Below are 26,763 nucleotides of genomic sequence, written 5' to 3' on the forward strand. Positions count from 1 at the left end.
TCACGATTGTGGACGGCTATAGACGCATCATGACTCATTATTTCTGTAGAGGCTTCCACGACTTTTAGAGCCCATGCCGCGTTGAGCTGCTGCACTATGCCGGACGTCCGACACGTCACTAGGAGGTATCCGATGGATTTTGTCACCTCAGTGTATGTGTTCCATGTATTTCTTATTAATGCTGTAGTAATTACTCTTTGCTCAGTCATTTGCGTATGTGCATAAGTAATATTAAGCTCCTTTAAACTTCATATTGCTGCAGGAGTATATCGTCAAGAATCTGTTAAATAACTTAAAAGAAAATGCAGGAAACCTGCTCTCAGTTGCCCCATGTCAGGTTGCTCAATCACCAGGACAAAGATCGGCCGCACATTACCGGTGTCGCAATTGGAAACCTACCCGAATGAAATTGGGACGTGTTACTTCATGCAAGCTACATCGCGCCATCAGACCACCAGATTTTGATTTATTCCCAAAATTGAAACAACCCATTCGAGAGCTCCGTTATTAATCTGTGGAATAACTTCCTGATGCTGTTACCTGAGCCATTCGCCAATTGAACAAAAACAGCATTTTAAATGAATTTGGACAGCTTTCCCCACATTGGGACACGACCACTGAGAAGCAGGGAAACTATATTGCAGGACGGTAAAGCGATAATGACCAAAAAACAACCACGGAAATAAACAAAAATTATGTTCATTATTTATGAAATAGCCCTCTTAGGATACCTGTCCTATAAAATAAGGATGACGATTTATTCTCGGCAGTCAGTAGCTTGTCCCTGATAACCACAGTGTGGGCAACTTGAGCGTTCGACGACGTAAGTAGTCGTGATCGGTTTAAACCTAGAAAAGTTCATCCGCACTTCCGTATCCTATCAGTCTACATTTCACGAAGGGAGAGTGGCTGTAGCACGTGACCTGTCTATGAGTAAACAAGTTTTACAGCTGTTCAATCGATGGCATAACGAGTGAAAGGGAGTGGCAAGAAGTGGTACCTACTGTTCACGGAAAACTGCTGGGAAAAGTCATATTACGTTAGTTTGCACATAACGTTCTAGAATATAGTTCCTAAAGAGCAACATGGTGAAAGGCAATACGTTTTTATCTTCGCTACTACCAGTCACTCAGATATATAGATGAGCGATCAATGATCTAATTATGCAAATCAAGAGCACACATACCATAATGCATCCCACCGAGTAATCCTCGAAGACCTCATTTCGGAAGTTTTCATAATTCTCTTCAGCCATGTGATTGCAAGATACTTTGTAAGGTTGTCGATATGCACGACTATCAGTTAACATGAATACGTATTTGGCTATACTGAAAATGAAAAAAGAAACCAAGGAAGAAAGAAAGGAAAGGCTTTACGGAAACAAGACCATTGCGGACACAGTACTAGCTCGAATTGTGTCATATTCGGAAAGGTAATTAACCGTAATCTTATTGCATTTGCCTGAAATAATTTAGAGGGACTAAGAGAAACCTAATTTAGACCGTTTAGAAGGGGGCGGGAACCTAATGCTCCCCATTATAACTCCAGTGTGTGTTAACATTTAAAAATCTCGTTTGAGCAGATCCTGTTTCATCAACTGTTTCTAATGCATTATAGATCCGTTACGCATGGTAATGTGATTCAAAATGCAACGTTTCTTTCTAGCAACGCACGTTTTACTTAGCTTGCTTTTTAAGCTGTTATTTACACTCGAGTTGGAACAGTTCATAGATCGCTGCTGTTAAACCTTCTTATCATGAATGTTGTCAGCGAAAAAACATTTGTAGTGGGTAGTGTTCCGTAACTATCCAGTTATTTTTTCATTAGAAATTTTCTCCGTTTCAGTATTAAAATTGTCACGAACAAGGTAAGTGTATTTACATTTTTTACCCTAACAGTGCAACTATTAACAATTACTTTTAACATTTTATCTATGTCTCTTTATAACTTTCTGTGTGCTAACCCTTTTACTACCTAATCTCGAGTCTGCAGAAATTCTAAGACGATTGTGAAAGAAATTCAGTTATTGACAAAGTATGAAATAACTGTTTCATTTCTTGTGTTAAGTTCAGTTACTTCATTGAAAAATAGTGAAGATCCGGCTCCATCATAAGTTGTAGCTCCAGCTGCGATCATTCTAAACGAGACCGTAGGTAGTTCCGCGGTGCTCAACACTAACACATATCTTATTCGTCTTGTTGGCGTCTTTACACGAACGTTTGCAGTACAAGCCTCTTCTAGCAATGGAAACTATCGCTCAGGTTGGGACATACTCACCAGCGTTATGTTAACATCCAACAATGGCAAAGAGAAGGCGCGCTGTACGAACGAACGGAAGGAGTTAACGCTGAATGCTCAACACCTAGCTAACCAGTAAACGTGGTTGTGCGCCTGCGTGGAATTCATAGCCACCGACCACGAAACCTATTTTTTTTAGAGGAATGGGAGTTGTCACTGAAGAAGCAGTGAGCTTTCATGCAGGACAGTGTAAAAACGAGAGGATTTATCTGTAATTTATACGTTTCTGATAAAAGTTCAGTGGATGCCTAGACGGCTCGTACTACTGCCACGCCTGTACAGCTGTATCTGTCGCCAAATGGCGATATTCACCGAAGTGATCGCCTCAACTGTACACCTACCTTTCACCGCCCTCCACAGTCGGCATTAGAATTTTCTCATTCGCTTGCTGATATCAATCTGAATACACTTCAGTTACAGTATCTTTCACTGTATAATCTCAACTGTTTGTTAGCAGTACGCACTCGACAGCTACGCTCTGCTATTTGCATGTATAGACTGAAGCGACGAAAGTCATAGCATACATCCTAATATCACGTCGGGCATCCTTTTGCACGCCGTAAGTCAGCAGCATGGCATGGCATGGACTCAACAAGTCGTTGGAAGTTCCATGCAAAGATATTGAGCCCTGCTGGCTCTATAGCCGTCAATAATTCCAAAAGTATTAGATATTCAGAATTTTTTGTGCGAACTGACCAGCCAAAGCATACACTCGAACTGTCCAGAATGCTCTTCAAACAAGTCGCGAACAACTGTGGCCTAGTGACATGTTTGGGAACATGAGGTCCATGAATGTTTGCAAATGGTCACCACGTAGATGAACTTAACCATTTCTAGTCAATGATCGGTTCAGTTGGACCAGAGGACCCAGTCCATTCCATGTAAACTCAGCTCACACCATTATGGAGCCACCACCAGCTTGCAAAGTGCTTTGTTGACGAGCTGGGTCCATGACTTCGTAGGGCCGGCCAGTGTGGCCGAGCGGTTCTAGGCGCTTCAATCTGGAACCGCGCGACCGCTACGGTCGCAGGTTCGACTCCTGTCTCGGGCATGGAAGTGTGTGATGTCCTTAGGTTGTCCGTGGTGAGAGGTAAAGCCGGAAATGTACTATTGTCGGGACATCTTGACGCTGTCGGAATACTGAACTCCCTAACGAGTTCCGAAATGGAATGTCCCATACGTGTAGCTCAACTACCATTTCGCGTTCAAAATCTGTTAATTCCCATTGTGCGGCCATAAACGCGTCGGAAATCTTTTCACATGAATCGAATGAGTACAAATGGTAGCTGCACCGATGCATATCGCTATCCCTTGAGTTTTGTCACCTCAGTGTATATAATATACACTACCGGCCATTAAAATTGCCACACCACGAAGATGACGTGCTACAGAGCTGTGATATGCAAATGATTAGCTTTTCAGAGCATTCACACAAGGTTGGCGCCGGTGGTGACACCTACAACGTGCTGACATGAGGAAAGTTTCGAACCGATTTCTCATACACAAACAGCAGTTGACCGGCGTTGCCCTGTGAAACGTTGTTGTGGTGCCTCGTGTAAGGAGGAGAAATGCGTAACATGACGTTTCCGACTTTGATAAATGTCGGAATGTAGCCTATCGCGATTGCGGTTTATCGTATCGCGACATTGCTGCTCGCGTTGGTCGAGATCCAATGACTGTTAGCAGAATATGGATCGGTGGGTTCAGGAGGGTAATACAGAACGCCGTGCTGGACCCCAGCGGCCTCGTATCACTAGCAGTCGAGATGACAGGCATCTTATCCGTATGTCTGTAACGGATCGTGCAGCCACGTCTCGATCCCTGAGCCAACAGAGGGGGACGTTTGCAAGACAACAACCATCTGCACGAACAGTTCGACGGTGTTTGCAGCAGCATGGACTATCAGCTCGGAGATCATGGCTGCGGTTACCCTTGACGCTGCATCACAGACAGGAGCCCCTGCGATGGTGTACTCAACGACGAACCTGGCTGCACGAGTGGCAAAACTTCATTTTTTTTTCGGATGAATCCAGGTTCTGTTTACAGCATCATGCTGGTCGCATCCGTGTTTGGCGACATCGCGGTGAACGCACATTGGAAGCGTGTATTCGTCGTCGCCGTACTGGCGTATCACCCGTCGTGATGGTATGGGGTGCCATTGGTTACACGTCTCGGTCACCTCTTGTTCGCATTGATGGCACTTTGAACAGGGGACGTTACATTTCAGATGTGTTACGACTCGTGGCCCTCCCATTATTCGATCCCTGCGAATTTTAGCAGGATAATGCACGACCGTATGTTGCAGGTCCTGTACGGGCCTTTCTGGATACAGAAAATGTTCGCCTGCTGCCCTGGCCAGATCTCTCACCAACTGAAAACGTCTGGTCAGTGGTGGCCGAGCAACTGGCTCGTCACAATACGCCAGTCACTACTCTTGAAGAACTGTGGTATCGTGTTGAAGTTGCATGGGCAGCTGTACCTGTACACGCCATCCAAGCTCTATTTGACTCAATGCCCAGGCGTATCAAGGCCGTTATTGCGGCCAGGAGGTGGTTGATCTGGGTACTGATTTCTCAGGATCTATGCGCCCAAATTGCGTGAAAATGTAATCACATGTCAGTTCTAGTACAATATATTTGTCCAATGAATACCCGTTTATCATCTGCATTCCTTCTTGGTGTAGCGTTTTTAATGGCCAGTAGTGTATGGGAGCCTTGTAGTGTATATGTGAATGGTTACAAAAATACAGAGGAGGCGTGAGATAAATTTACATTGCTGACCATTAAAACTGCAACATTATGAAGGTCAATTGCCGTGAAGTATACTGAGTGCATGGATATGTTTTTATCCCGTGGTTTATGGTCGAAGTATGTGTTATTAATACGTAATTCGTTCAATGGACAAAAATGATTAGCTCTTCTCCACTTTAATTTATTTATGTTTCATTATATCTTTCTTTAATGCAAGAAAGTAATCGAATCGCCAGCACGCACATTGAGATCTCCCATGAGCAAGATGGGAACAGTGTCGGTTACAGCTTGAGGATTATTAGCGATGGCATGTGTTAGAAGGAGGCCAGTTGAGGACCAGCAACTAACTACTGTGTGCTAGACACAGTACGCCTACACCTGGAATTACGGTCCGGAGTGGAATTTCGTATTACTATAAGAACACTCTCACGGTTTCCCCACACAAAAATGTGTGTGAAATCTTATGGGACTTAACTGCTAAGGTCATCAGTCCCTAAGCTTACACACTACTTAACCTAAATTATCCTAAGGACAAACACACACACCCATGCCCGAGGGAGGACTCGAACCTCCGCCGGGATCAGCCGCACAGTCCATGACTGCAGCGCCTAGACCGCCCACACACCTGTCTGCAAAATAGTACGTCGGTCTGGTGATTCGACCTATTATGCTGCCATTCATGAACAGCTTTCCAGGGGGTGTTTTGCAACGGGATAACATTTGCACACGCACCGCTGTTGTACCCCAACATGCTTTACAGAGTGTCGACATGTTGCTTTGGCCTTTCCGATCATCAGATCTATCTCCAATCGAGCACATATGGGACATCATCGGACAACTTGAGCGTCTTCCACAAACGGCATTAAGCGTCCCTGTATTGACCAGACAAGTGCAACAGGCATGGACCGTTAACCCACAAACTGACACCTCTACAACACAGTGCATTCACTTTTGCAACCTTGCATTCGGTGCTCTGGCCATTACACCGGTTATTAATGTACCAGCGTATGCAATGACGTATCTGCCGCCAACATTAACCTGTGATCTAGCAATGTTAATCACTGAAATGTTGGCTAGAGAAATGTACCCCCGAAATTTTATTACTCTACAGGGTGTTTCAAAAAGAATACATGTATTTGGATTGCACATATTTATTAAACTTTAAGAAATACGAATATGAAGATTTACACGCATATTTACGAACTTCTCAAGTGCAGATTACAGATGTGCAATATGTCCTCCATCAGCGACATGAACAATATCACATCGATATTCAAATTCCTCCCATACTCGGGCAAGCATATCCTTCTTAACTGATGTTATGGGTGTACGGATCCTGTTCTTCAACTCTTCCAGGTTCTGTGAGAATGGTGGTACATAAACGTTGTCCTTAACGAAACCCCACAGGAAGAAGTCAGTGTGGTGACCGTGGAGCCCAGTTGAGTCATGCCAAGTCACCAGCTCCTTGACGACCAATCCAACCGTTCGGTAGAGTTTCATTCAGATATTAACGCACTTGGCGACTCCAGTGAGGGGCTGCCCCGTCTTGTTGAAAAACGAAGTAGTCTTTGTGCAGCCTTGGAAACAACCAGTTTTGTGACATAGCGAGATACTGCTGACCGTTAACCGTATATCCATCAAAGAAGAAAGGGTCCTGAACAGATGATCAGAATATCGCATAAAACACATTGACTTTGGGCAAATCTCGCACATGTTCAATGGCTGCATATTGGTCCCGTAGGCCCCAAAATCGAACATTGTGTTTGTTTACCTGGCCACTAACATGGAAAGTCGCTCCATCACTGAACAGGATGCGTTTTGCGAAAGTGTTATCAATGTCAGTAGCATCAAGAATCTCGTTACAAAACGCCACACGTTTGCGTTTGTCATCAGGACGCAGAGCTTGTAACAGCTGTAGCTTGTACGGCTTCATAACCAACCGACGTCTCAAAACACGCCAAATTGTTGTTGTAGGCAGTTGTAACTCCCGACTGGCATGACGAGCTGAAGGACTACGTTGGAAAGCAGTTTGAATTGGTGCAACATTTTCTTCAGGAACACGAGGGTGGCCGGGACTCTTTGCTTTACATACACATTCTGCATCTAGAACCAGTCGATACAATCCGCGAATGTTCCATTCGGAGGATCAATTTGGTACCTCAACTTGAAACGTCTTTGCACTGTAATTACGGAATTGCACTTTGCAAAATCGAGAACACAAAATGAGTCCCGCTGCGGAGTAGCCATTTTAACCATATGACGTTTACCAAGCAAAACTAGAGAGCGTGTATAGGGAGAGAGTGGCCAACCGGACGATACGCCGGCCATTTTTCTGCCAAACTGCGGGCGGGACTTATGAATGGCCAGTAGTGGAGTAGTGGAGTACACACTCACCGAACCAAAAGCACAAGACAATGTGGCGAAATCATTCGTTAAATGCCTTTGTTTATAATAATAATGTGTTATAATAATTTTCACACAGCTAATTTACAGGTCTGTTTTCAAATTTAACTATGTATATTGCAAGTTGTTTTATATGTAGTAAAAAGCAAAAACGACTTACTTCGCACAGATAAGAGTACTTGGTTGGTTTCCACAAGGCTCCTGTTTGATTTATGTCAGCCCTGTTGACTGCGACTGCCCACTGCTTTCGTCTTTCTTCATTGCGTGGAAATGCTAACATGCGAAATCCACCTTCGCCTCTATTGGAACAACCAAATGCAGCACAACCGGGCATCGTTTACGAACATCTGCAGAACGAATTACAGATGTCAAAAACAATACTGTACAATTACTAACGTGTTTGCTTCAAACATGTAGACCTACCGACTTCATCACAAAACGCTTCATTATTTCAACTCGTATTTAAGATCGCAAACGCCAATTACGTACTAAAAACGATATACAACTAAATCGAACATGCATGCACAACACATAACAAGTCTCTCAATAATTCAAATACCTGTTAATCGTTTCCAAAAGTCCTCTGAACTTCAATTCAACTCAGAAGCACGGCGTACATAGGAAGCGCGAGAGACGTTTGGCGCCATTTTTCTACCAAAGCTAATCAACCAATCACGGGCAACTTCACCTATGGCCACTCTCTCCGTATACAGGCTCTCTAAGCAAAACATAAGACAACTGACATCTGGCGGTTATTAATATAAACTAGAGTATGTATTAGTTTCTCCAATAGCCTGGCCGAGGCGCAGCAATCGATAGTTTGAACAAAATAATACTTCGTAATACGTATATTCTTTTTGAAACAGTCTGTGCATTAATTATTTTTTGATGCTGCGTTTTGTTTCGCCAGTATACAGGGTGTTACAAAAACGTACGGCCAGACTTTCAGGGAACATTCCTCACACACAAATAAAGAAAATATGTTATGTGGACATGTGCCCGGAAACGCTTAATTTCCATGTTAGAGCACATTTTAGTTTCGTCAGTATGTACTGTACTTCCTCGCTTCACCGCTAGTTGGCCCAGTTGAAGGAAGGTAATGTTGACTTCGGTGCTTGTGATGACATGCGACTCATTGCTCTACAGTGTTAGCATCAAGCACATCAGTACGTAGCATCAACAGGTTAGTGTTCATCACGAACGTGGTTTTGCACTCAGTGCAATGTTTACAAATGCGGAGTTGGCAGATGCCCATTTGATGTATGGATTAGCACGGGGCAATAGCCGTGGCGCGGTACGTTTGTATCGAGACAGATTTCCAGAACGAAGGTGTCCCGACAGGAAGACGTTCGAAGCAATTGATCGGCGTCTTACGGAGCACGGAACATTCCAGCCTATGACTCGCGACTGGGGAACACCTAGAACGACGAGGACACCTGCAATGGACGAGGCAATTCTTCGTGCAGTTGACGATAACCATAATGTCAGCGTCAGAGAAATTGCTGCTGTACAAGGTACGGTTGACCACGTCACTGTATGGAGAGTGCTACAGGAGAACCAGTTGTTTCCGTACCATGTACAGCGTGTGCAGGCACTATCAGCAGCTGGTTGGCCTCCACGGGTACACTTCTGCGAATGGTTCATCCAACAATGTGTCAATCCTCATTTCAGTGCAAATGTTCTCTTTACGGATGAGGCTTCATTTCAACGTGATCAAATTGTAAATTTTCACAATCAACATGTGTGGGCTGAGGGGATCCGCACGCAGTTGTGCAATCACGTCATCAACGTTTGGGCAGGCATTGTTGGTGATGTCTTGATTGGGCCCCATGTTCTTCCACCTACGCTCAATGGAGCACGTTATCATGATTTCATACGGGATCCTCTACCTGTGCTGCTAGAACATGTGCCTTTACAAGTACGACACAACATGTGGTTCATGTACGATGGAGCTCCTGCACATTTCAGTCGAAGTGTTCGTACGCTTCTCAACAACAACAGATTCGGTGACCGATAGATTGGTAGAGGCGGACCAATTCCATGGCCTCCACGCTCTCCTGACCTCAACCCTCTTGACTTTTATTTATGGGGGCATTTGAAAGTTCTTGTCTACGTAACCCCGGTACCAAATGAAGAGACTCTTCGTGCTTGCATTGTGGACGGCTGTGATACAATACGCCATTCTCCAGGGCTGCATCAGCGCATCAGGGATTCCATGCGACAGAGGGTGGATGCATGTATCCTCGCTAACGGAAGACATTTTGAACATTTCCTGTAACAAAGTGTTTGAAGTCAACGCTGGTACTTTCTGTTGCTGTGTGTTTCCATTTCATGATTAATGTGATTTGACCGAGCAAGCTGGCGCAGTGGCTAGCACACTGGACTCGCATTCGGGAGGACGACGGTTCAATCCCGCGTCCGGCCATCCTGATTTAGGTTTTCCGTGATTTCCTAAATCGTTCCAGGCAAATGCTGGGATGGTTCCTTTGAAAGGGCACAGCCGACTTCCTTCCCCATCCTTCCCTAATCCGATGAGACCGATGACCTCGCTGTTTGGTCTCTTCCCCCAAACAACCCAACCCCTAATGTTATTTGAAGAGAAGTAATAAAATGACCTGTAACATGAAAATTGAGCGTTTCCGGACACATGTCCACATAACATATTTTCTTCCTGAAAGTTTGGCCGTACCTTTTTGTAACACCCTGTATTTAAAAAGATCCGTCTACGAAAAGCGACAGTATTGCAGGAGGGTGTCGTGGGTGTCCACAGGAGCCCGCGTCGTGGTTCCAGCGGCTGCACGAGGAGTGCGAGCAGCTGGTGTCGTTCGTGTCGCGGGCGGACGACCGCTGCGCCGAGGAGGGCTGCGGGCCGGCGTCGCGGGTGCGCGCCGAGGTGTCGGCGCTGCTGCAGCCGTACACGCAGGACGGCCACCAGCTGCTGCACACGCTGCGCCTGCGCCGCAACCAGCAGCTGGCCGCCTCCGGGGACGCCGGCGAGGGCAGCGGCGCCAGCGACGGCGGCAGCGCCAGCGGCAGCGGCGCCGAGGACGTGCTCGGCAAGCTGGGCGTCCGAGCCCTGAGGGCGCAGCCGGACGCAGACGGCTACACGCCGCTCTGCGTGCAGATCATGCACGCCGCGCACCTACACCCCACCCGTGAGTCTCTGCTACACTCGTCGTTGTTCTTGATGGCTTTAGTCCTAACACTGGCAAAAGCCAGCTTACATATTTCTAGATTTCCGGAAATCATCTTACACGGTGCCCCATTGTAGGCTGTTAACGAAGGTACGAGCATACGAGATATGTGAGGGGCTCAAAGATTTCTTAAGTAATAAAACCCAGTACATTTTACTCGATGGTGAGTGTTCATCAGAGACAAGGGTATCATTATGAGTGCCCCAAGGAAGTGTGATAGGAGCAATGTTGTTCTCCATATACATTCACTACTGGTCATTAAAATTGCTACACCAAGACGAAATGCAGATGATAAACGGGTACTCATTGGACAAATATATTATACTAGAACTGACAAGTGATTTCATTTCCACGCAGTTTGGGTGCATAGATCCTGAGAAATCAGCAGCCAGAACAACCACCTCTGGCCGTAATAACGGCCTTGATACACCTGGGCATTGAGTCAAAACAGAGCTTGGATGGCGTGTACAGGTACAGCTGCCCATGCAGCTTCAACACGATACCACAGTTCATCGAGAGTAGTGACAGGCATATTGTGACGAGCCACATACTCGGCCACCATTGAACAGACGTTTTCAATTGGTGAGAGATCTGAAGAATCTGCTGGCCAGGGCAGCAGTCGAACATTTTCCGTATCCAGAAAGGCCCGTACAGGACCAGCAACATGCGGTCGTGCGTTATCCTGCTGAAATGTAGGGTTTCGCATGGATCGAATGAAGGGTAGAGCCACGGGTCGTAACACATCTGAAATGTAACGTCCACTGTTCAAAGAGCCGTCAATGCGAACAAGAGGTGACCGAGACGCGTAACCAATGGCACCCCATACCATCACGCCGGGTGATACGCCAGTATGGCGATGACGAATACACGCTTCCAATGTGTGTTCACCGCAATGTCGTCAAACACGGATGCGACCATCAGGATGCTGTAAACAGAACCTGGATTCATCCGAAAAAATGACGTTTCCCCATTCGTGCAGCCAGGTTCGTCGTTGTGTACACCATCGCAGGAGCTCCTGTCTGTGATGGAGCGTCAAGGGTAAGCTCAGCCATGGTCTCCGAGCTGATAGTCCATGTTACTGCAAACGTTGTAGAACTGTTCGTGCAGATGATTGTTGTCTTGCAACCGTCCCCATCTGTTGACTCAGGGATCGAGTCGTGGCTGCACGATCCGTTACAGCCATGCGGATAAGATGGTGCTTGTGATACGAGGCCGTTGCGATCCAGCACGGCGTTCCGTATTACCCTCCTGCACCTACCGATTCCATATTCTGCTAACAGTCATTGGATTTCGACCAACGCGAGCAGCAATGTCGCGATACGATGAATCGCAATCACGATAGGCTACAATCCGACCTTTATCAAAGTCGGAAACGTGGTGGTACGCATTTCTCCTCCTTACTGGAGGCATGGCAACAAAGTTTCACCAGGCAACGCCGGTGAACTGCTGTTTGTGTATGAGAAATCGGTTCGAAACTTTCCTCATGTCAGCACGTTGTATTTGTCGCCACCGGCGCCAACCTTGTGTGAATGCTCTCAAAAGCTAATCGTTTGCATATCACAGTATCTTCTTCCTGTCGGTTTAATTTCGCGTCTGTAGCACGTCATCTTCGTGGTGTAGCAATTTTAATGGCCAGTAGTGTAAATGAATTGGATAACAGTGGGCATTAATCTGCGGTTGTTTGCTGATGATACCGTGGTGTACGGTAAGCTGTCGAAATTGAGTGACTATGCGAAGCTACAAGACGAATTGGATAAGATTTCCAGTTGGTGTGCTGAACGGCAGCTAGCCCTAAATGTAGAAAAATGTAAGTTAATGCGGATGAATAGGAAGAACAAACCTTTAATGTCCGGATACAGTATTACTAGTGTCTTACTTGACATAGTGAAGTCGTTTAAATATCTGGGCTTAAGTAGCAAAGCGATATGAGATGGAACGAACATGTGAGATCTGTAGTAGGGAATTCGAATGGTCGACTACGTTATATCGGGAGAATTTTAGGAAAAACCTGTAACGCAGATCGCATATAGGACGCTGGTGCGACCTATCATTGAGTACTGTTCGGGTGTTTGTGATCCGTACCAGGTCGGATTGAAGGAAGACATTGAAGCATTTCAGAGGTTACTAGATTTGTTACCGTTGATTTCGAACAACACGAAGTGTTATGGGGATACTTCGGGAACTCAAATGGAAATCCTGGAAGGAAGGTTGCGTTCTTTTCGAGAAACACTATTGACAAAATTTAGAGATCCGGCATTTGAAGCTGACTGCCGAACCATCCTACTGCCGCCAACATACATTGAGCGTAAAGAATACGAGGATAAAAGTGTCGGTCCGAACAGGCCTTGGAAGACCCCACGGTACCGGGGTCAGCCTCAGCCCACAGGCGTCACTGGATGCGGATATGGAGGGGCATTTGGTCAGCACACCGCTCTCCTCGCCGTATGTCAGGTTAGGAGATCAGAGCCGCTACTTCTCAAACAAGTAGCTCGTCAGTTTGCCTCACAAGGGCTGGGTGTACCCCGCTTGCCAACAGTGCCCGGCATACCGGATGCTCACCCATCCAAGTGTTAGCCCAGCCCGCCAGCGCTTAACTTCGATGATCTGACGGGAACCGGTGTTACCACTGCGGCAAGGCTGTTGGCAATACGAAATGGAAATGCCGTATGGCTAGGGCCTCCCGTCGGGTAGACCGTTCGCTTGGTGCAAGTCTTTCGACTTGACACCAGTTATTTGCGTGTCGATGGGGATGAAATGATAATGATAAGGACAACACAACACGCAGTCCCTGAGCGGAGAAAATCTCCAACCCAGCCGGGAATCGAGCCAGGTCCGTTAGGTATGACATGGCGTCGCGCTGACCACTCAGCTACCAGGGGCGGACGGCTATACGAAGATAAGATCTGAGAATTTAGGGTTCTTATGGAGGCATCCAGACAATCGTTTTTCCGTCGCTCTGTTTGCGACTGAAAAAGGAAAGGAAATAACAAGTACAGGTAGAGGGTACTCTCTACCACGCGCCGTAAGGTGGCTCGCGGATTATCTATGTACATGTAAACGCAACACTGGAGTGATGCGGCTCTCTACGCTACTCTGTTTCTGCATATCTCTCCGTATTCCGTATAACTACTGTAGTCTGTAAGCGATAGTCATAAACTAGTTGATAGGCTATATAAAGAAAAAAAGAGATCAGAAGCTGAGCACAGAGGTCTCCTCGTCCAGATGCTCTTGAGGTCAGATTTGCGAAGATCATGGAGAATCCCTCTTATGATTTGGCTAAGCTTGTAAAGAACCAGAATTTGCGTGTTGTTTTCACTACTGACAATAATCTTCAGCATAATTACATTCACAATGGAGGCCCCCATAATTACAAGTATGTAGAGCCGGGCGTATACAAATTATTTATTGTGAAATGTCGCATATGGGCCAGACCGGCAGGATGCTTAAAAATAGGTTCAGCGAGCACATCCTAACTAAAATATGCCATGTTAAACAGAATTCTGCGTTTGCTGAACATCTTAAGTCTAAATGGCACCAGTCTCCCACACTAGAAAATTTGAGGATATTACACCTTGATCAAAAGGGGAAAAAGTTGAATCTAATCGAGGAGTTGGAAGCTGTTAAACATATCTGTTTCGATAAAGGCAAGTTGCTGAACGGTCAACTGATTAGCAGAAACCAAGTATATTATGATACAATGCTTCCATTGTCTGGAATGTTGCTACAGTGATACATTTTATTTTGACGGCAGCTTAATTTTTAACTTGTTCGTTTTTCGTGTATGAAGTTTGGGGAGTTATATTTCAAAGAGGGGCATATTAATGACCTTATTTTGTCGTAGGTGATTTTACTTTTTATACTCTGAACTTATGTTTTTATTCTAAACACTAGAAATGGCTTTACACTTTGAATGTTTACGACTACCCCTGTTCCTGGTGCCTTGATGTTTGGGTTGTTGGTTTTGTATGCATACGATGTGCAAGACCTCTAAAATTTATCTATTTTATTAGGCATGACAATTTTAATGACATATTTTGACTTGCTATTTTATATCAGTATTTTATGTAATTATTCTCTTTTATATAGGGTACCTTAATGTACTTTTGCTTCATGTGGTTACAATGGTTTGTTTAAATGTATCTTAATTTATTAGGCCTAAATGTTTTTGTATTTCGTAAATACGCCTTATGCCGGACATGCGCGCTGCCTGGGCACCTGTTGTCTCACTTGCATCTCGATCTGTCACGATAGCATTTGTGTGCATGCCAAAGGGACATTGCACACGTCATCGGCTAAATTAGGTGGCAGGTCCCTTCTTAAACATACTGCTGCCCTCCCGCCAGAATGATGTTGAAATAAACACTCCACAAGCTCAATAACCTGGTGGGTCCTCTCGCTGGAGTAAGAAGCCATGGATCAGTGAACTATGAACTACACGGAGACGGGTAGATGACACTTTATCCTGTCTGTGGGACCAACAGGAGGACCGCCACGGCTGGACATTTTTTTTTTCACAGACCGCGAAGCCGATACTTCCAGCCACCCTCCCTCCCAATGACTTATGCTTTTCTTGTCGCTAAGCAGCGAGGAAAGGGCTCGCAAGGGACCGCATATGTTTCTTCAGTGTGTCCCTGTCAAGTTTCCTTGGTTGCAATGTCACCCGACGTATCTCTCTGTATTCCGAGGTGACATGGTATCCAGCAATCCCGGCTCGTGGAGATGCATCATGGAGGCCTGAATCAAATGGATCATTCTATTCACTTAGTACATCCTTAAAATCGCCTGCAGTGTACTGAAGGAATCAGAGCAGATGAGAAAATTCTTCCCTGTCTCAGATGCCAACTGCTGCAGAACCTTCAGGATCGCATACAACTCCGAAATTGTTTGTGGTTATCAGTCCTGTGACTGATTTGATGGGGCTTGTCACGACTTTCTATTCTGTGCCAATCTCTTCATCACAGAGTAGTACTCACAACCTTTGTCCTCAGTAATTTATGGGATGTATTCCAACGACTGTCTTCCCCAACTGTTTTTACCCTCTACAAACACAGAAGTTATTCTCTGATAACTTAATACATCTCCTCTCCTGTACCTTCTTCTTGTCAGTGTTCTGCATATGTTCCTTTCCTCGCCGATTCTGCGAAGAAACTCTTCAGTTGTTACCTTATCAGTCCACCGAATTTTCAAATATTCTCCTTTAGCACCACATCTCAAACCCTTCAATTCTCTTCTTTTCCGAATTTTTCACAGTCCATGATTGATATCCACACAATGCTGTGCTCTTAACTTACGAGGAGCTTTCAATAACTAATGCAGCAAATTTATTTTCTTGGCCAATTTCGGATGTAAAAATGCACAATCTTTCGTGGGACATCGTAAAATATTCTCGCTTCAGCCTCTACAGATTCATGGATTTCCAATAGGTGTTGCCGTGCGGTTTAGCCGCGCTGTCTAGGCTCCTAGCCACGGTTCGCGTGGCTCCTTCCGTCGGAGGTTTGAGTCCACCCTCGGGCATGGGTGTGTGTCTTGACCTTAGAAAAAGTTAGTTTCAGTTAGATTAAGTAGTGTGTAAGCCCAGGGACCGATGACCTCAGCAGTTCGGTCCCATAGGAACTGTAAGACGTCGCGGTCTCATGACCTTCAGTGCTTACATATTCCTCCCTCACAATCATGTTCCGCACATCAAGACGCTTCATTCGAAACCAAACTCGATAAGATAAAGTCAATGTTGTATGAATTCATGTGAAAGATATGCAATTGACAAGTGAGCGCACCGTGGTTGAAATACTCGAGGCTGGCGTGCACACATAAATTCCAGACACTACGGTCACAGAGGCTTTTAGTTCGGGAGAGAAGCCGCACAGCGGGACGCCAGGCCCTTCAGAGGACGACCCAGCCCATGTCGGCCAGTGACCGTCCGTAGCGGACACCGTGGGCCCGAGTGGAAAGGGGGGAACGACCCCGTGTTCGGGTTAAAAGCAAATTCCGCTACATTGTGTGGGAGCGGCCAGCCTACGCATTCTTTACACATAGCACGCAGTTTCAGAGATTTTCACAGGGAGACAGCAAACGCCAAATGGCAAAGCTATAGGTTTCCGGATTGTTCGCCTTAAACGAAACGTCATTCTCCCGTTTTAGAAGAGCAATGCTGATTGGCAGACGATATTTCTGACCCCCTTGAGCTGACGGAATAATGGAAGAGACCGAAAGGTATACCCCTTCACGTCTGGCGTGGAGAGGCGCCGTTCCGTTGTCGTTCTTGGAGCGAGAACACGTAACGAGAGCGTGCGCGCTCGTACGTGTACTCAAAAGAGCGAGGAACAAGTCTCTTCTCAGTACTGCACTGGGAGAGCACCTGTGTTGAGAGCGAATCAAAGGGCGACTCTATATTGAGTCCTTGCTATTGAGCGTTGTTCACTGTGTTGGCCGACACATTGTGCGGTGTAAATGGACATTGTTATAGTTAAACGCCTGCGAGCGAATTTTGAGTGGCATTGTGGTGGACTGGTTATTTGACCGGTGTACCACGCCAATAGTTAGACTAGGGGCGAATAGGAATCCTTGACTTCATCAAGGCATAGGGAGAGTTTAATTGGCGAAGATCAATCCAGATAGAACGAGAGTTATTTTATTTTTCAGCAGCGAGCGGCGCAGACAGCAATCATCGCAGCGTACGGTATTGTGCGCTACAGCTCTTGCGAGCCCCATATTTCCTCCACAACAGTACACTTCACTGCATTTCACATGCGACAGCCTCGACCGTACCTAGCAACATTCTAAAGGATAATTATTCAAGTCGAGTAGGCGCACCTCTCAGCCATTTCTGCCAAGGCAACAAGCATCTTAAACTTTGTATAGAAATTTCATTAGCGAATCCTATCCTTGAGAGGTAACTTCACATTCCGAAAAGAACCAGGATATAACTTGTTCAATTCATAACTAAAAGTGTCATTGTGATTTCTCAGAATTTTTGCAAAATAAATAATAACTTTCGTTAGTTTCTTGTTTTTCTTACACTAACTAGCACTACTCTAGTACCCAAGCATCCCACTAGTTATGTAAGAAATTTAGTAAATTTTTGTGTCATTTCCTTACAGCGGACGACTCCAGAAGATATTTATTGCTGAAAGTTTTTCAGGCATTTCTCTTTAGAACGTTAGGAGCGTCTGTCTGACTTCTTTAGTAGTGTTGGGGTGGAAATTGCATCTTGCAGGAGCCACAGGGTAAAGGGTACATTTCAGATTAATCCGTTGCACAGAATAGCAGATCAACCCCACACCTCGGAGAACTTACCACAAATTTCCAAAAAAGAATTTACAATAGATGGCGGTGCTATACGTAACCTTCAAAATGGCGTCTGTAACGGAGGTGCGTTCCAAGTACAGAAATGTCATTGACATTTTTTTGCCTGATAACCAGAGCATCACAAATGTTCATAGGTGCTTGCAGAATGTCTACGGAGACCTGACAGTGAACAAAAGCACGATGAGTCGTTGGGGGAGGCGTCCGTCATTATCGCAACGGGGTCACGCAACCCTGTCCGATCTACCGCGTGCCAGCCGGGAGCACAAATCTGCGACTCTTGCAGTTTTGGAACGTGCCGAAACTCTCATTCGAGGTGGTAGATAGAGCATAATCAAACACCTCATTGCTCAACTGGGCGTGTCTGTTGGTAGTGTCGACACAGTCGTCCACCATTTGCGGTACTCAAAGATGTGAGCCCGCTGGATTCCTCGACGACTAACAGAAGACCATAAAGATCAGCGAAGGACCATGTGTGCGGAACTGCTTTCGCGTTAAGAAGCTGACCGTGACAATATTTTGTTGAACATCATCTCAGGCTATGACACATGCGACCATTAACTTCGGACTGGAAACAAAACAGGAATCCATTGAGTGTCACAACACCTTTCAAAGCTGCACCCTCAGTCGGTATAGTCATGGCGATGGTCTTCTCGGACTCTGAAAAGGTTATTCTGCTTGTCGTCCTACGTCGTGTTGTAGCGATAAACTCTGAAGTGTATTGTGCTGCCCTCAGGAAATTGAGGAAACGACATCAGCGTGGTCGTCGCCATAAAAATGCAAAAGAACTTCTCCTTCTCCATGACAACGCATGGCCTGACATAAGTCTGCAATGTCGAAACGTGCAGACACTCACGAAACTTCAGTGCACTGTTTTTCCTCATGCGCCCTACAGCCCGGATATCGCACCTTCCGACTTCCACCTGTTCGGTCCAATGAAGGATGCGCTCCGCGAGAAGCACACGTGGGTGATGGGGAGGTTATAATTCACTGAGACGCCGACTCCGACGTCGACCAGTGTAGTACTACCATGAGGGCATCCAGGCTCTCCCAGTAAGGCGGCGTAAGGCTGTCGCGCTGAACGGAGGTTATGTATAAAAATAGGATTTTTTAGTGAAAAGAGTGGGCAATATTATGGTATATTGCAATCATCAATAAAACCAGCCTGCTTTCAGAAAAAAACAATTGCCTTACTCATTGAACGCCCCACGTACACTCTTAGAAATTTCTTCCTCAAACTGAGGCCTTTATCTGGTATTAGTAGACTTGTCTTGGCAGACATGCCCTCTTCGTCTTTGCTAGTCTCCATTTTGTCTTCCTTGCTTCGTCCGTCATGATTTATTTTGCTTCCAAGGTAGCAGAATTCCTTCACTGGTCTCCTTCTTGGCCACCAATTTGGATCTTAAGTTTTTCGCTAATCTCGTTTCTGCAGCTGTTCATTAGTTCCGTCTTTCTTCGGTTTACTCTTAGTCCATAGTGTGTGCTCATTAGACTGTTCATTCCGTTCAACAAGTCCTGTAGTTAAACTTTGGTTTCAATGAAAATAGCAGTGTCATTAGTGAATCTTACCATTGCTCTCTGAATTATAATCTTACTCCTGAAAATTTCTTTTTTCTTTGTGATTACCTCTTCGATGTATAGATTGAACACTAGGGGAGAAATTTGCTTCTCTGTCTTACATCCTTTTTAATCCAAGCACTTCGCTCTTGGTCTTCCATTCTTATTGCTCCCTCTAGACATTTGAACATAACGTATATTACTCGTCTTTCCCTGTAGCTTACGCCAGTTTTTCTCAGAATTTCGAACTCATTTGACAGGTCGACAAAGCCTATGAATGTGTCTTAATTTTTCTTCAGCATTGTTTCTATTATCAAGCGCTACGTCAGGACTGCCATTCTGGTGTCTTTATCTTTCCAACAGGTCCTCAATTTTCTTTTCCATTCTTCTCTTACTTAATTCTTGTCGGCAACTTGGATGTTTGACCTGTTTAGCTGATTGTGTCATTATTCTCACACTTGTCGAATCTTGCTATTTTCGAAATTTTGTGAGTGATGTTTTTCGGAAAGTCTGATGGTATTCCGCAAGACTCGTACACTCTACACATCAGCCCGAATAGTTTTTTGTTGCTACTTCTCCCCCTCCTCCCCAATTATTTTAGAAATTCCGAAGGAATTTTATCTATGCCTTACACCAAATTTGATCTCTTCCAAAGCTGTGTTGAATCGGACTCTAATACTGAGTCCCCTATGTCTTCCACATCGACTTTCATTTCTTGTTCTATTACTTCGTAGAGGCTCTCAATGTGCTCTTTACACCTATCCTCCGTTTCCTCTGTCTGTAGACCCTGTACTGGCTAGTTAGGCGAATCCTGAGGTCACGGCCAGTGAAGACCCCTGAGCAGCTCCTGCTTAGTCCCGTCGATGTACATTAGAATAAAATCGTGAGCTTGTGTAAAATATTGCCGAAAAGATTCAACAAACCAATATATAGTATCTTTTTTTAAATGCATCATATCTAAAAGAGCTCTGGGCCTCTCAAGAAATCGAAGTGTTTGTATACTCCAGCCTTGGCGTAAAACATTAATACTTGCCACAGAAACGTCTATAAAGTAGCTCTTTTGCATTAATTCTAAAGAACCACGTTGCCCTAACATAGTTATTAAAAACTTTCTCCATAGGTGGGCGACAAACCGTATCGCGGTCCTTCCACTTCATACCTCTACACACGGTCACTCTCGAATAACTGTATGACTCGAGTAGCCTCGTGCTGTGAATGTGAAGGGCAGAACTGTACTACAGGAGCTAAATGATGTGAAATTTGTGTGCAGTTTTATTCGCCACTGATGTACCAGGTTGATTTTTTTTTTTTTTTGAGATGTAACTGTAACTTATTAAATTTTTTTCCCAGGCCATACTTCCAATCAGATAACTTCATCAGCAGCACAAAGTCTGAGACTGTTAAGTAATACTGCCCACTAAGACACTGATGTTTAAGTAATGGTGCTGCTTTGCTGCCTGTCAAGAAATGTTCGATTCCGTCACATGTCTGGTTAACTATCCTCTAGGAATGTGATTGACTGTCTTGCCTTAAGTACGTACTGTAATGAATAAACACAAAAGTTCTGTTACTGAAATATTGGCCTAGTATTTAATTTTGGATTTATATGGTCATAAAGGCTCTAAGTTGTCTAATTTTCAATTGATAAGGTAGTCTATGTTGTTGAAAATAGGATTAGTGTTGCTGAATCATGCCGGACATGGAGTGGAGAAACATATTAAGCTGTTTAAGTTCGTAAGTTTTTTCCACATGTATGAGTATGGTCTTTAAGTCAGTGTGCCTGTTTTTCAGTTTCTAAGAAGATCTATGTGAAATTAAAATTTTCACCAAAAGAGCGGTTCAAGAAAGTGGAGAAGTGCAAAACAGAACCCTGTAAGAAGGATGTTCCTCTCTTCCAAAGTGTTTTCACAGTGTAAGTATGTAATTAATTTCAGAAAAAAGTAAATCATTTTCTAAGGCAAGTTAAGGTTTTTGTGATACTTCACGGAGGAGAGCAAATATTCAATTTATTTAGTTTATAATTAAGTCCCACTGACATGGCAGTCTCTGTATTTCAAATACAAAACTGTGGCGAAAGTTTTCCCATCTTCGTGTAAGAATTTCTGTTGTTCCTTTGTGAAACATTTCATCTTACAACTGTCATTTTACAGCTCATTGCAGCTGTCTCGTATCTTTGAATGAGACTATAGCAACCGAAATCTATCACACTTTCATCCAAACCGACCCATTCATTTCATTTCAGTGCATATAATTCATTATTTTGGATAACCCGTTTGCAGCAGCATCTTTTGTGGTTTCGCTGAACACTACATATCTGTTCTTAGACGCCTTGGTTTCGGTAGCTACCATATTTCCGCTCTAAAATAAACATTTCGCTGTTTTCAACGTGGGGCCAAATATTGCACTAACACGGGATCAATTATTCCACTAAATAGGGTAGGCTGGCCTGTAGTGAACAATATTTCAATATTCTGTCAACTGAGACAATTTTACCACGTGATACAAGTTTGCCGGTTTTTGAATATGTTCATATGTGTGTGAAATTTTATGGGACTTAACTGCTAAGGTCATCAGTCCCTAAGCTTACACACTACTTAACCTAAATTATCCTAAGCACAAACATACACGCCCATGCCCAAGGGAGGACTCGAACCTCCGCCGGGATCAGCCGCTCAGTCCACGGGTGCAGCGCCGTAGACCGCTCGGCTAATCCCGCGCGGCCCGGTTTTTGAAAACGATTGTATTTGGCACTCAGCCAAATTCCTGAAGCAACCAGTCGAGGTACAAGTGTCTGCATTGTATGCAATGGTGGTTAAGAAGGACTATTTGTATTTTTTCGGCATTTTCACGTGTTTACTGATTTGTACAGGTGTTTTTGCTTTCATTTGAAACGAGGTAATTTTTTGGTAATCTGTAAAAGTGACTCGAACTGGTCATGCATTCTCATCAGCGTAAAAGCTAGTTGTTTTGCATATTATTGTCTTTCAGAATCACGTTTAGATAGAAATACTACATTGCATTTAGATCTAATAATATCACTTGACATTATAGCATCAGGAAACTTAGTGAAACCCTGCCAAGCCACATTTTCGCAATTTTCTAAATTTTTTCGTGTTTCTCCCAGATAATAGGTTTACAGTTATGTGTTACATGATGCTGAAGTGGAAAGGCGCATTAGGACCCCGTTGGGACGCCGCAGCTAACTAACTTATAACGATGTTACGCTGCAGCTTGTCGTCTCTGCTGTGGTTATCAGGGAAATAAGCCAAGGTAAATCAGCTGGCAGGTGTAGTATTCCCCTTAGAACCGTTGAAAATGAGGTGCAGTGCCCCTACCGCATCGAGAATTGATGAGACAGTAAAGAGCCTAAAACAAGTCTTTGTTGGTTCTGTGGAGATGGAGACGGAAGCTTCAGATCGTTGAATAATTTGCGGAGGGAAAAGTTTTTACTTTCCAGACATTCCTGTTGAAGATTTACTTGGTGTTCGAGATATTAGGTTTGGAACTGAGCACCCTTTACCCCCGGGGAAAATTAACCTGTTCTGGCGAAAATTTCAGAATTTTCTTAGAGGTCCGATGTGTGTGAATTAAAAACTGCGTATGTTATTTTTTTATATCTGTAGGATGGAAATCATTAACGAGCTAAGTGCTGAAAAAAGCCAAGCTTATTGCCGTTGCCAACCAGAAAAGCGGACTAAGCGCTACGAGTATTTTTAGTAGTGCATAGAAAGCCCGAAAGACAGGATGAGCTAAAGCAGGTTACATGACACAAAGCTTTGTAACTGTTGGCAGCGTGTGACTGAGATTTTGCCTGGAATGAAAAATGCAAGAGGCTGGAAGAAACTCAGAGGTTCAAGTACCTAAGGACCTTGTAACGTATGGATAATGCGACACCTAACAGTAGTTTGTGATTACTGTGCTCCAGCCTGAGGACTATTTTATTTTAAAAAAGCAGCCGATACACATACTAACAAAACGAAAATAAATGTTTCCAAATGCAGCTGGATTCGAACAAGAGAAATTGCACCTGGCATCGTCAAGAAGAGATCAATGTTTTACGAATTTGAGGACTGGAGCACCTACAAGATTTTCAAGAAAGGCTTTAGCACTGAGATAATAAAGAACTTTGTTTTACTGTCACAACAATGTAAAAACAGCTTATCAGCTTGTCAGCTGCCGTATTTTGAAGTACGTAATAGAACATGTTTCGAACAGTTAGTCAATTCAACCCGCTTTGTGCTCCATAAAATTAAAAGGATTAAAAATAATTCAGTCACAGTATACCGTAACAGTAAAATGTTTATTATGAAAAAGAACTGATAAATGCTTGGCACTTACCTCGTTTTTGCCGATACCTATATGTCGTTTAGTACGTACTGAGTTTTTCAGAATAAAATAATGGTTTTCATTGATAAAAGGAAGGAACCTTTAAAAAATTGCATACTTGTGTGACTTTTACTGAAGACAATAAACAAAACAAAAAAAATCGTGAGATTCTTCTTTAAGATATTTTGTAAAAAAAAGTAATAACTTAGAATCAGTTTTTTGGCCCTTAGCCCGTTACTGATTTCTATTCTACATTTATATATAATCATACGATTAAATCGTTACACATTAGCCGAACTGCTCACCCACATTGACAAACAGATCAAACAGACACTACCGAATGCAACACAAATAGAATTTCCTCCCCTGTCACAGGAAAATAAATCCATTGTCATCACAGTGAACACGATGGACTATTCAATAAGTCGGACGCCAATAAGCGCACCGCCTTTACATGCGTAACTGGAAGTACTCCATTCTACCGCGCAGATGCCACGAACAGGCAGTACAGGTGTAAGGAAAAAAAAAACAAAAAAAACCTCTGCTGCATCATAACTCAAAGGATTACGGTATATTACGGGAATACCCACGCGACGCAACGGGTCTAACCGGAGCGCATTTGCATTAAACCTATACCGTCCTCAACAAACAACGAGAAGTGGCTACGAGAGAACAGATACCTTTGTAGAAGCAGTAATAGAATTTCTGACACGAATAGGAGAGCGAACAAAGATAAGTGATTACAATGGACCAATAAACATCCACAACGTACTTGATGAACGGAAAATCCTGCAGCTGTAAGCTGGAGCAGCTACACGCAACATACTAGAAAAATGGTTGACATGGCTCTAAGCACTATGGGACTTAACATCTGCCGGCCGGTGTGGCCAAGCGGTTAAAGGCGCTACAGTCTGGAACCGCGTGACCGCTACGGTGGCAGGTTCGAATCCTGCCTCGGGCATGGATGTGTGTGATGTCCTTAGGTTAGTTAGGTTTAAGTAGTTCTAAGTTCTAGAGGACTGATGACCTTAGAAGTTAAGTCCCATAGTGCTCAGAGCCATTTGAACCATTTTGAACTTAACATCTGAGGTCATCAATCCTCTAGCCTTAGAACTACTTAAACCTAACTAACCTAAGGACATCACACACATCCATACCCGAGGCAGGATTCGAACCTGCGACCGTAGCAGGCGCGCGGTTACGGACTGAAGCGCCTAGAACCACTCGGTCACAGCGGACGGCGACAAGACACTAGACTGCAAGCGTGTATTGCCGCTGCCGGTGATCATTCTGAATACAACTTGTGATGCTCAAGTGTCTCGTTACTGGTCAGAATCCACATACACAGTGTATGCATTTGTTCTTTAGTGTGTCCTACGGCAGGTGTCGCTGCGGGAACTTTAAATATATATCCTCCAAATAAAGAATTTTCGTGTTTAAAATTATCTTTTCTATCGTGCTTTTTGGTGATTTGCTGTTATTTTAACACAGTTGCAAAGTCGCTTTTGAGGTAAATTTTCTATCGACGTTTACAATTTTTAGTGTGTAAATATTTTCTTAATTTGTTTAGTTACCACATAGAGTGAAATTGAAGACCACGACTAATGATTAGAGTTGGTTTTGGAGCATTTTCGTAAATATCAGTTAATTTAGGAATTGAAAGACAGAAAAAAGAAAACGCAACAAAGCTGTCCCTCCTTTATTACACTTTGTGTGTTTAGACGGCTGCCACCCGTGAAGGAGGACGTGCTGCTGATGTTTGTGGTGAAGAAGGTGAAGAAGATAAACGCCAAGAGGCTTGCCGGGAAGAAGCGCAAGCGCACTCTGGCCGTGGCGTACCTCCCGCTCAGCGACGTCGAGGTCGGCGACAACCAAAACGACCGCGCCGCCCTGGAGCGCATGATCATCACCTACCTGCCGCTCGGAGAGCCGGGCAAGACAGGTCAGCCACCCCGCAACTCGCATTGCTGTTTTGTTCTAACGTGTATTCCTTTCTATAGCACTACAGTGGCTTCACACTGCCCTAAACTTCTCGATAACTGGTCGTATAATTTCCGCTATTTTTCCTGTAACATTTCTTTGCATCTCGTGTCCCTTCACTTTATGTAACTTTTCGTGTCGAAAGTGTCTTCCGACCGCATGCCTGTTCTACGAGCCTCATGGAATTCTTTCTGTTGACTGCATTCGTCGTTCATTCAGAAGTGATGTTCATTTTAGCTTTGGCATCACAGATATTGTCCCACTATCTAATTTTGGACCTTTCTCTCCCTCTTGATCCAAATACTGTTACAAAGGACGCTGTTGTAGGTAGTCTACAGTACATGTGTCCTCTAGCTATTCCTGATTAGCTATTTGCACTTCCTGTCTATCCAGTTTTTTAGACATTTGTATTCCCTCTCGCCTGCTACATTTGCTGCTTTTTTATATTTTCTCCTTTCATCACCAATATTAGTTATATAATACGGAATTACGGTTCTGTCTTGAGAAAACACTACTCTTCTTGTTTTAATACCCAAATATGTTTCGGAGAAGGTTTTCCATCTTCAGCGGGTTCGTTTATTCTCTGTCAACATATTAAAATTTTTGTGTCATAGTACATAACAGGCTTTGAGATTATTATATTTGCATTGGTAAAATTATTAACAGAAAAATATTATCGGGAAATTATATACCTTAGTATTACATACTGATGTTCAAGTGGCTGGCTAACATTTGCCATACAGTTACTATTTTTCTCTGGCTTGTCATCCGCAGCTGATCATGGTTTTTCAGTGCTGTGGTACGTAATTTGTCAAAATGTTAAACCTAAAGTGAAATTATTGCTTTCTTCTATTTTCTGATTTTGTGTTATAATATTACTGTCATTGTCTTACGCTCCACCATCAAAAGAGAGTCACTGTTTCATTCTTTAACTACAATTTTTTATGTTTAAG

General features: G+C 44.0%; 1 protein-coding gene across 1 annotated transcript in view; it reads left to right on the forward strand.

Annotated features, from left to right (window-relative positions):
* The window catches only part of LOC126413955 (protein unc-13 homolog 4B-like), a 176,763-nt gene that overhangs the window by 146,476 nt on the left and 3,524 nt on the right, over positions 1 to 26,763 (forward strand). The window contains exons 9-11 of the mRNA XM_050083307.1: positions 10,222 to 10,606; positions 21,296 to 21,416; positions 25,552 to 25,772. Of these exons, the coding sequence (XP_049939264.1) occupies positions 10,222 to 10,606; positions 21,296 to 21,416; positions 25,552 to 25,772 (727 nt within the window). The remainder of the gene's footprint in view (positions 1 to 10,221; positions 10,607 to 21,295; positions 21,417 to 25,551; positions 25,773 to 26,763) is intronic.

This window comes from Schistocerca serialis, chromosome 1, assembly GCF_023864345.2.
Source record: "Schistocerca serialis cubense isolate TAMUIC-IGC-003099 chromosome 1, iqSchSeri2.2, whole genome shotgun sequence".
Classification (NCBI taxonomy): Eukaryota; Metazoa; Arthropoda; class Insecta; order Orthoptera; family Acrididae; genus Schistocerca; species Schistocerca serialis.